The sequence below is a fragment of the Gymnoscopelus microlampas genome (assembly GCF_963454915.1).
Source record: "Gymnoscopelus microlampas genome assembly, chromosome: 2".
Taxonomy (NCBI): Eukaryota; Metazoa; Chordata; class Actinopteri; order Myctophiformes; family Myctophidae; genus Gymnoscopelus; species Gymnoscopelus microlampas.
The window spans coordinates 42,234,831-42,244,830 of record NC_139939.1 but is presented as its reverse complement, the minus strand read 5'-3'; the positions used below and the strand labels follow the sequence as shown (position 1 = coordinate 42,244,830).

The window sequence follows — 10,000 nt, the reverse complement described above, 5'->3', positions numbered from 1 at the left end:
GAAGACCTACTGAGCACGCACTTGAGTGTCCTAAAGTCCCTCATAACATTTGATTGGTGCATGCATGTGCAAGCATTTTCATTTTCCCAAGTCCCTGAGTCTCCTGCTTTGCCAGTGATACTCTACCATACAGCACAGCTATCCAAACGGGGGCCATTTGCTGCTAAGCAACTGAGAAGCCCAATTTATGCTCCGTCGCGCAACGGTGTCGTGCGCACGCGCGCCGAGAAGAACGGCCGAGAATAGCAGACCTATACAAGCTCACAACGCATCGCGGAACGCGGCGCGTTGTGAGCTTGAGAGTCGGCTATTCTTGGCGCGGGGACACCGTAGCGCAACTAAGCATGAATCGGGGCTTGAGAGCCGAGAACCACAAGGAAGAACAATCGGAGCCTGTACGGGCCTCCGACCCCAACCTGTGCCCATGTTCCCTAAATGTGTGAATGCAGAGACTCATTCACACATCTTAGTCGTGACACACATACAGTATATCGCACACATACACCATTCCCCACCACCCCCGCCCCGACCCACTTAACACACAGAACTCCAATTAAGTACACTTAATTGGAGTCCTTTTTGACGAACAGAATAGATCGACTGGAGGAAGAACAATAACAGTATCACTGGGACAATTCTTGCCATTTTTGAGGAGACTGGCATGTTTTTTGTTTTGTTACCGAGGCATCTGCTATAGAGCTCCCCCTACCTGGTGTGGAGGTTCCATGTCTGTATATAACTCTACAAGGTAAATCCAATGGCGGAACTTGGCAGATAGAACAAATCAAGCCATTTAAGCGGCCGTGTTTGTTCCCATCCCAGCCAGTTGGCATCCATTGAGTTTACCTATGAACATGAGCGTTGGGCACTCACGAAAAAGGCAAGCACGATATATAGTGAGTTTTGTCATGCTTGTGTGTGTATGTGCGTGTGTGTGTGTGTGTGTGTATGTGAGAGAGTTCTAGTGTCGGGGCATGCCAGAAGACAAGTGGCGTGGCAGGCGAAAGGCAACAGCCAACATCCACAGCTCTCGGCAGGCCGGCTGGCAGGCATAGGCGTGACGTCATCTGTAGCCATGCAACACAGAATCTGAGGATTGCATGCAATACCGCCACACGTCCCTTAACAAGTCCCACACGTCCAGACAAAAAAGACATGCAGCATGCTTATTTTCAGCCACACCAACCAACCCACCCCCCAACCAACACCACCCTACCCAGCCCCCCTTTCACCAACCCCGCCAGCCCGCTATACCCCCTCCCTTATGCCACAATACAAGCAGCCGTGCATCCGCGCACAGAGAGTATCCTCATTCAGATTAAAACGATCGATAGGTGTTACTGATCGATTCGTTTCTTATCTCTTTTTGTTTTTTTTGGTTCGATTGATTGCTTGCTGATAGTACAGTTTTATCTCACTTTGGCGTCTGACTTTGTATTTCAAAGTCAAATTTGCCAGTGATGGTACTATTTTGGACAATTATCTGGGTTTTAAACACAATGGGTGCGTGTCAAGGCAAGATCTCTCTCGATGCAAAACGGGTGCTGTGTCTAAAAAGGGGAGGGGGGGTGTCAGAGTTAGAGAGGACTGAGAAGTGTGACATTCCCTGAAAGAAGAAGAAGAATCAGAGAAGGTGAAGATCAAAAAGTATGATTGATGTTTATTTATTGAGTTTTTGTTTAGTTTTTAGTTTTTTTTTTAAACCAACCAGACTCTGTAGGCGGGGTCTAAGCTGTTAGTTCAGTTAAGACTAGGTGGCTCTAAGGCAGATTATGAGATGTGGTTACAGATAAAAAGGGGAGGGTGAGAATGAGAATTGTGACAACACTGAAAGAGCAGAAAATAAAAATAACAAGAGCGCGTGGTTTAACAGGAGAAAGAAAGAAAGAAAGAAAGAGAGAAAGAACGAGAGCAAGAAAGCAAGAGTGAGAGGCAGGAAGTGTGTTTAGATAGAGAGGGTAAGGTAGAGTATATTACAGTACAAGACAAGAGAAAAAAGACACAACACTAAAACGACACTGACATAAAGTCCACTGAGAAAAGGCCAAGTTGAAGACGGAGTCGTCTCTTCTCGCCACGTCTGTCAAACCTAATACTTTCCAATGAGAATACAGCCTAATATCCCAAAAAAGAAAAGAAAAAAAAAACAGCTTTTCCACATACTGTGACTACTGGACATTTGGAAGGGCTCAGTGTCAAGGGAACCAAAGTTCAAAATGTCCGACCTCTCTAAGCTAACAGACCACATAAGGGGGTTTATCACCTCAACTGTCTTTAAAATGTTTTTTCGTGAAGTTTTATTGGTAAACGTTCTTCAACGATCGACATATTATACTGTATATAAATAGGCCTGTTTGTCAGACAGGCTGGAGAGAGAGAGAGAGAGAGAGAGAGAGAGAGGGAGGGAAGAGAACAGAGAGGGAAACAAGTAGCTGAAAGACAAGAGAGACAGCGGGATGGAGGCAGTGCTGTGGTGGTGTATGGGTGGACAATGGAGGTGTATGGGTGGACAATGGAGGTGTATGGGTGGACAATGGAGGGACGATGGTCGCTGAGGCACAGGAGGACCGAGAGAGGGACGAGAAACCACAAAAAGGGAGCGGAAGAGATGAGGGAATGAGAGCGATACAGAACGTCAGAAAGAGAGGGGAGATGAGGTGGAGGAGAGAGGCAGAAGAGATGGGGAGTCGGACTTTCCGACTAGAACTGCATTGACACATTTGACAGAGAGAGAGAGAGAGAGAGAGAGAGGGAGAGAGAGAGAGAGAGAGAGAGAAGGGGGGGAGAGAGGTGTAGACAGAAGACGGAAGGAACCACAAGGACAAAAAAAGGGAGTTCTGAGGAGCTCAACTGAGTCTTTACGTTGCCAGTCTGTGACTCACCGGCAGCCAGAGATTCTGTACAAGAACATAACACAACACGGGGGGGGGGGGGCCAGAACTTTGCCTACCCAACGTTTTTTTTTAACATTGTGCGGGGGTCTGTCTGTGTGCATGTGTGCGCGCTAGAGCGCCATCCGCAGGAATAAGAGACGTAGAGGACGGGAAGACGCGCATTCCTTGCCGATCCTTCTGTACCCGCATCGTAAGCAGGTCGTTGCACCTTGTAGCTGTCATGATACCACTAGGTTTCTAAAAGGCACACTGTGCCAATGTGCTTGGCTTTAGGGACGTTTTTGCAGGAAAAAAAAGAACCTAGCCTTCTTCAAGCAATATTTTCCTCTTCCCATATATATATAGGAATATATTTGTTGGCTTATAGTTCATGGACTAAAAGAGATACATGAGTATTAAAAAAAGTGTACATGTTCTATCAAATAGAAACATCAACAGCCGATTTTCTCATCTGTTTTCTAAACTGACATTTAAAAAGAAAAAAAAAACCCAATTCCATTGCTCTGCAATCAAACTGAATTGACTCGCTGCATAATCGTGTGCATTCTTGTTGGACAGAGGGGTCTTGTTGCATGTTGCTGTGCATTGTGCGTCCGTGCAGGTTGCAGAAGGACCGGGCAAAGCCTCCTCCATTCCCTTACTCCTGCGGCTTGACGGGAGGAAAAAAAAATAAACAAAGGGAAATAAATTAAAAATAAAACAGCACTGACTACCACTCCACTATCACTTCACTTCACTTCACGACGAAGCCCATCCCTCCATCCACGGGGGCGGAGAGGGGATAAAGATGGAACAGCGCTCACCACCACCACAACCAGCACTAACAGACAGTCAGAAGAACAGCGCTGGGATCGGGAGAAGGGTGGGGGGGTTTGGGGGGGTAGGGGGTTTGGGGTGGGGTTGGGGTGGGGTGGGGGGGTAGTGGTGGAAACGGTGAGGGGGGCGGCTCCCCCAGGGGTCTTTTAGACGAGAGGAAGGAGTTTTTTTTGGCGGGAGGATCTGCCCCAGCGATGGGGAGGCCAAAGGATGGGAGAGAGGACGAGAAAGGAGGAGAGTGATAAGGATGGGAAGGGAAGGGAAGGGAAGGGAGCGAGGGAGGTAGGTAGGGTGGGCATTGGGGGGTTGGGAGGGGCGGGGTTTGGGGGTACGAGTCTACCTTATAGGCGACCCGGGCGGGACACCTCTTCCCGAGGCCTAGCGGTGGACACATGTGTCTTAGCATCTGATACATGTCTGTGTAACTGATCCTGCCGCTGGGGTGGCCACAACACACACACATATACACACACGCCACACATTGTGCATACACACACACACCCGCACAAAGGCAAACACACACACACACACACACACACACACACACACACACACACACACACACACACACACACACACACAAACACACACACACGACAGACAGACAGAACAAACGGAGACGGACGACGTGGAAAACGAACGAGAAAAAAAAGAAACAAGAAGAAAAAAACAACAACAACAACACAGGAGAAGGACGGAAGAGGGGAGAGGGGGGTGCACGCAAACAGGTGCATTGTGGGAGTCGACAAGAGGAAAGGGGGGGGAGGAAGAGGAGGAGGAGGAGGAGGAGGGGGGGACAAATACACAGAGGTTATTGTTTTGACCGCTGTGGAGAAGTGCGGTGAGAGCAAGAGAGTCTTTGTGTGCGCGTGTGTGTGTGTGTGTGTGTGTGTGTGTGTGTGTGTGTGTGTGTGTGTGCGTGTGCGTGTGCGTGTGCGTGTGTGTGTGTGTGTGTGTGTGTGAGGAAGCGCGCGTGAGAGAGAGAGAGAGAGAGAGAGAGAGAGAGAGAGAGAGAGAGAGAGAGAGAGCATGTGTTAGTTTTGGTCTGCCGTATTATATAGAAGGAGAGGAGGAGAGGAGGAGAAGTGAGAGAGAGAGAGAGAGAGAGAGAGAGAGAGAGAGAGAGAGAGAGAGAGAGAGAGAGAGAGGAGGGGATGGGGTAGGGAGGGAGGTGTTGTTACTTCCTGTAGTTAGTTAGTTAGTTGTTGAGACACCATTCTATGCGAGGTGAAAAGGGGAGTTTGTGTTTGTTTTGTTTATATGCTTCATGCCCTCTTTCGTGGCTCGTATAGAACAGACAGCGGGGCTTTGAGCAGGCAAGTGAAAGCACCGCTGCTGCTACAGAGTAGACCGGGGTGAGAGTCACAATGGCAAGTCAATGCAGTTCCTTAATTACGCTCTAAGGGGCGTCCACCGAGGAACCTTTGTTCACTTGCGCTGCATGCATGCGTTGATGTTGTTTTTTTTTGTTTAGTTTACTATGGACGGAAAGCGCTGCTCCATGTCACTGTCGGCGCCGGGCACTCGTTCTCAGAGCATACTTAAAGCGGTACTATGTAACTTTTTATTTCATGAATACATTTACATTTTGTCCAATCTGTATGGTAGAGTATGTTACTACAATACAGTATAACTTATACAATTGGGGTGGTTGTATTTTGTCTCCCTGCTCTTCCACTGAGACATTTAGATTGTGTCAGAGGGCATGGGCCCTATTTTGCGCATCTTAAGTACCAGGTCTTTATGACTTAACTTAAGACCTGGAGATGTGGACAGCATTGGCCACTCAAAATAGCAAAACAGAATTGGCCATGCCTCCAGGTCTTAAATAAAGTCATAAGACCTAGTACTTAAGACACACAAAATAGTCTCACCTAGACACAGGATCGGACACGAATTTTGACCTGATGGTCAAGATTCAATGTATCCCCTGAGCAAGCTCTATTAGCTCAAAGGTAAAACTAAATGTCAGCACTTGCGCAGGAAACCGGGTTCAAATCTGGGGTAGCGCGTTGGAAGGGGGTTAGTCAACAGCAGGAACCATGAACAGCGCCTCCCATGGGCCATGTGTTGCAAGTGAATAAAGGTGACTGGTGGAACGCTAACTACTACTGTCCCACCCAATGACACACACGCACGCACACACACACACACACACACACACACACTCACACACGCACGCACACGCACACGCACACGCACACACACACACACACACACACACACACACACACACACACACACACACACACACACACACACACACTCAAGCACACACTCACACGCTCTCTCTCTCACAACAAACCCAGAGCCACAAATAGAGTGAGTTTGGCCACATTTCTTTCCTAAATCATCTTCTTTAGGTGTCAACCTGGACAGAGATTTCATGGAGGCCATGAAAGACATAACTGCTGTGCCCCCTCAGTTTGGCCATATGCCCCTCAAACCAATATTAAACGGTATATTTCCTGTTGATACCACTGCTGCTGCTGGTTTCTACTCTACCTCTTTCCTGTCAATGTACAGTTATTAGACACCAGTGTCTAATTACTTCCCCCGATTAAACATCTCCATGTTCAAGTCACAGACTCCAGTGACTCTGATTAATCCAGAGCTTGGGCGTCTATTAGATTTTATCTTCTTTATCTTAAGTTTGTAAAACAACATTTGTACAAAAACTAGTCAAAATTAGTAATTTGTAAATACCAATACCGATTAATTATTTCTGCGGACTTTAAACTAATTGTTTTACTTGATGGCATTGCTGTCCGCCCTTCCAACTCCAAAGGCCATGTGAACTCCAAAGGCCATGTGACCTTGCCTAACACGATGAAATTTCAGGTCCCTGGTGTCAACTACCAAAACGTATGTTTTAAATGATTTAAAAAACCTACCCGAGGCTACAGCTAATACTAATACCTCTCTTCATTATCATTCCTTTGTGCCGTTTTTATATCCCCCAAAATACACTGAATCTCATCAGTTGCTAACAAGAGGTGAACACTGTAGCATCACCGCAGTGACTGACTCTTATTGGTGGCCAAACAATCTCTAAATATGCCTCTGCCCAAAAGCAACTTCCCACCCTTCCCACCCTTCCAGCCCTCAGACACCCCCCCACCCCATACAAGAACAATGCACATATTGGTAGACTACTTTCTGCCCAGGCAAAATTAGACAGCAAGCAGAAAGAAAAGACAATGGTCGATTGGAGTCTAAATTCTTTCATTTTGCTGTGTGTGTGTGTGTGTGTGTCTGTGTGTGTGTGTGTGTGTGTGTGTGTGTGTGTGTGTGTGTGTGTGTGTGTGTGTGTGTGTGTGTGTGTGTGTGTGTGTGTGTGTGTGTGTGTGTGTGTGTGTGTGTGTGTGTGTGTGTGTGTGTGTGTGTATAATGGTGAATTAAAACAATTCAGTATCTCTCCCAGCGTTCATTGAGAAGACAATAGTGAGTGCAGTGTGTGAGTGTTTATCTATCTGCGTGCGCATTTATGCATTGTCCCAAACATTCTCGTTCTCATATCAGAATGCATAACACCAGAGGAAACCAAACGAAAAAGTGACTCGATGGTGGAATGACGGTGGAGAAAAAAAACAACCCCAAAAACCCAAACGAAACAAATGCAAACGTGAAAGAAAAAACAAAAATCAAAAGCTTGAGAAAAGGTCAAAGAAGTTTGTTTTCAAAAAGAGAGAGAGAGAAGAGCGAACATTCATTCCAAGTTTCTTATAGACGAGCAAGTTGCGTTTAAGGTTGTGCTTTATAGGGTTTAGGGTCCAAACCTTGCATGCCACCCTATGTGGGCATTTCTTGCCAAGGCCCAGAGGAGGGGAGATAACTCGTAATAAACTGTACATATCCTTATAATGTATGCGACCGCTGCAAGATAAAATACAAGGGGGGAGGTTAGATGAGAGGATCACAGAGAACACAGAGAAGAAGAAGAAGAAGAAGAAGAAGAGGAGGAAGAAGGAGAGGAACTAGAAGAAGAAGATGAGAGAAGAAGAGAGTACTTTTACACAGTGTGTACAGCAGTGGTTCTCAAAGTGGGGTCTGGGGACCCTCAGGGCTCCTTGGGGGGTTCCAGGAGGTCCTAAGGAAAGTTAGTTAATATAAAATCAGTTTGACCACATTAACTCTATACACACAATGGCTTTTTGATAGTAGCCGATCTACATGGTCACAACGTGTCATGATGCAACGCTTTGTGAATATATTTTGGAACATAGATTTTGTATGGGGGTCCCCGGGACAAAATCATTTTCAGAAGGGGGTCCACGGCCAAATACAAATTCATTTGGTGGGTCCTTATTGTTGAAGCATGAAAACGTTTGAGAACCGCTGGTGTGAAAGATGGACACGTACACACACACACACACGCACACACACACACACACACACACACACACACACACACACACACACACACACACACACACACACACACACACACACACACACACACACACACACACACACACACACACACACACACACACACACACACACACACACACACACACACACACACACACACACACACACACACACACGGATGGAGGGAGCAAAGGAGGAGGATGTGGAAGAGGAGGATGAAGAAGGGCATTCAATTCACATCAAACACTGTTCCACCACACACTTGTGTAAAACGACTCAGATATAGAGAGAGAGAAACAGAGAGCAAGGCAGACAAGAAAAAAGGAAGGAGGCACAGGAGGAGTTAAGGAGACACAGGAGGAGTTAAGGTTAACTCCGTACTCAAGGAGTTCAGTGTGACTACCCCGCCCCCCCCCACACCCACCCGCCCACACACACCCACACATTGAATTCTCTCCATCCGATCCCACATCATGGATTCTGTATCATAAACACACTTCCAGGATTATCAAATCAATCACAGGGGAACAAAGCTGTCGTTCCCCCAGAGAGGAGAGAGACATTTAAAGGTTTATACATTCACTTGTCACGTTGTCAGACAGAAATGTGTGTGTTCCAGTGCACACGAGACAAGTATGGCACGCTAATGTTTGTTTACAAGGTATTCTGTTGGGTACTATGTGTGCTATATGCATTGGTAGCATTGAACTTGCATGGCAGGGTCTGCATTGTGTGTGCGGGCGTGCGTGTGTGTGTGTGTGTGTGTGTGTGTGTGTGTGTGTGTGTGTGTGTGTGTGTGCATGACTTTATGTGTTACATCCACATAACACATAAACATAGTAAGATACACAGTTTATCTTTATGTTTACCGGTATGTATCTTTATATAGGCTATATATTATATGTACAGTACCTTGGTTGTGTGTGTGTGTGTGTGTGTGTGTGTGTGTGTGTGTGTGTGTGTGTGTGTGTGTGTGTGTGTGTGTGTGTGTGTGTGTGTGTGTGTGTGTGCCTGTTACAGTGTGTATGAGTGTGTGACACTCACCAAGCGGCTGGGTCATACTCGGCCCATATTCTTACATACTCGTCCAGGTGATGTGGCCCGAGGATGGACGAGTCTCTCGTCAGATACTCAAAGTTGTCCATGATGACGGCGACAAACAGATTCAGCATCTGGTTCACACACACACACACGCACACACGCACACACGCACACACACACACACACACACACACACACACACACACACACACACACACACACACACACACACACACACACACACACACATTGAATTTGATACAAAAGTGTTGTTGGTATACTTTGATTTGCTGATGTGCAGTGGTGTAAAGTAACTAAGTACATTTACTCAAGTACTGTACTTAAGTACAGTTTTGAGGTATTTGTACTTTACTTGACTATTTCAAATATTGTACTTTTTGTTGTACTATTATTTGGCCACTTTAGTTGCTGGTTACTTTGCAGATATAAATTATTATATTATAAAACATACATTAACCACTTTAGCCCTGTTTTATATATATATATATTTATATAGCCGATCTACAAGCTAACAACGCGTTGCGATGCGACGCGTTATGAGCTTGTAGATCGGCTATTTTCGTGTTGTGAGCTTGTAGCTATTTTCAAACATTTTAGTACTTTTATTTTTAGTACTTTAAGTATATTATGATGCCAATACTTTTGTACTTTTTTTGAACACGGCCCTTTTACTTGCAACAGAGTATTTCTACATTGCAGTATTGATTATTTTACTTAAGTAGTATATGTGAGTATGTAGTATATGTGTGCTGTGTGAAAGGGACATAGTGTGATGGCCTCACCAGGAATGAGCAGAAGAAGATGAAGGAGACAAAGTAGGTGTAGGCGAAGACGCTGCCACACTCTGGCTCTGT

The 10,000-nt window shown here is 46.0% G+C and overlaps 1 protein-coding gene across 1 annotated transcript in view; it reads right to left on the bottom strand.

Annotated features, from left to right (window-relative positions):
• Positions 1 to 10,000, bottom strand: part of cacna1ab (calcium channel, voltage-dependent, P/Q type, alpha 1A subunit, b) — a gene marked incomplete at its 3' end in the record, with an annotated part of 238,846 nt that overhangs the window by 26,087 nt on the left and 202,759 nt on the right. Inside the window, exons 39-41 of the mRNA XM_084071455.1 lie at positions 9,929 to 10,000; positions 9,129 to 9,256; positions 7,490 to 7,586 (exon numbers count right to left, since the gene is read on the bottom strand). The exon at positions 9,929 to 10,000 is cut by the window's right edge and continues 79 nt beyond it. Of these exons, the coding sequence (XP_083927581.1) occupies positions 7,490 to 7,586; positions 9,129 to 9,256; positions 9,929 to 10,000 (297 nt within the window). The remainder of the gene's footprint in view (positions 1 to 7,489; positions 7,587 to 9,128; positions 9,257 to 9,928) is intronic.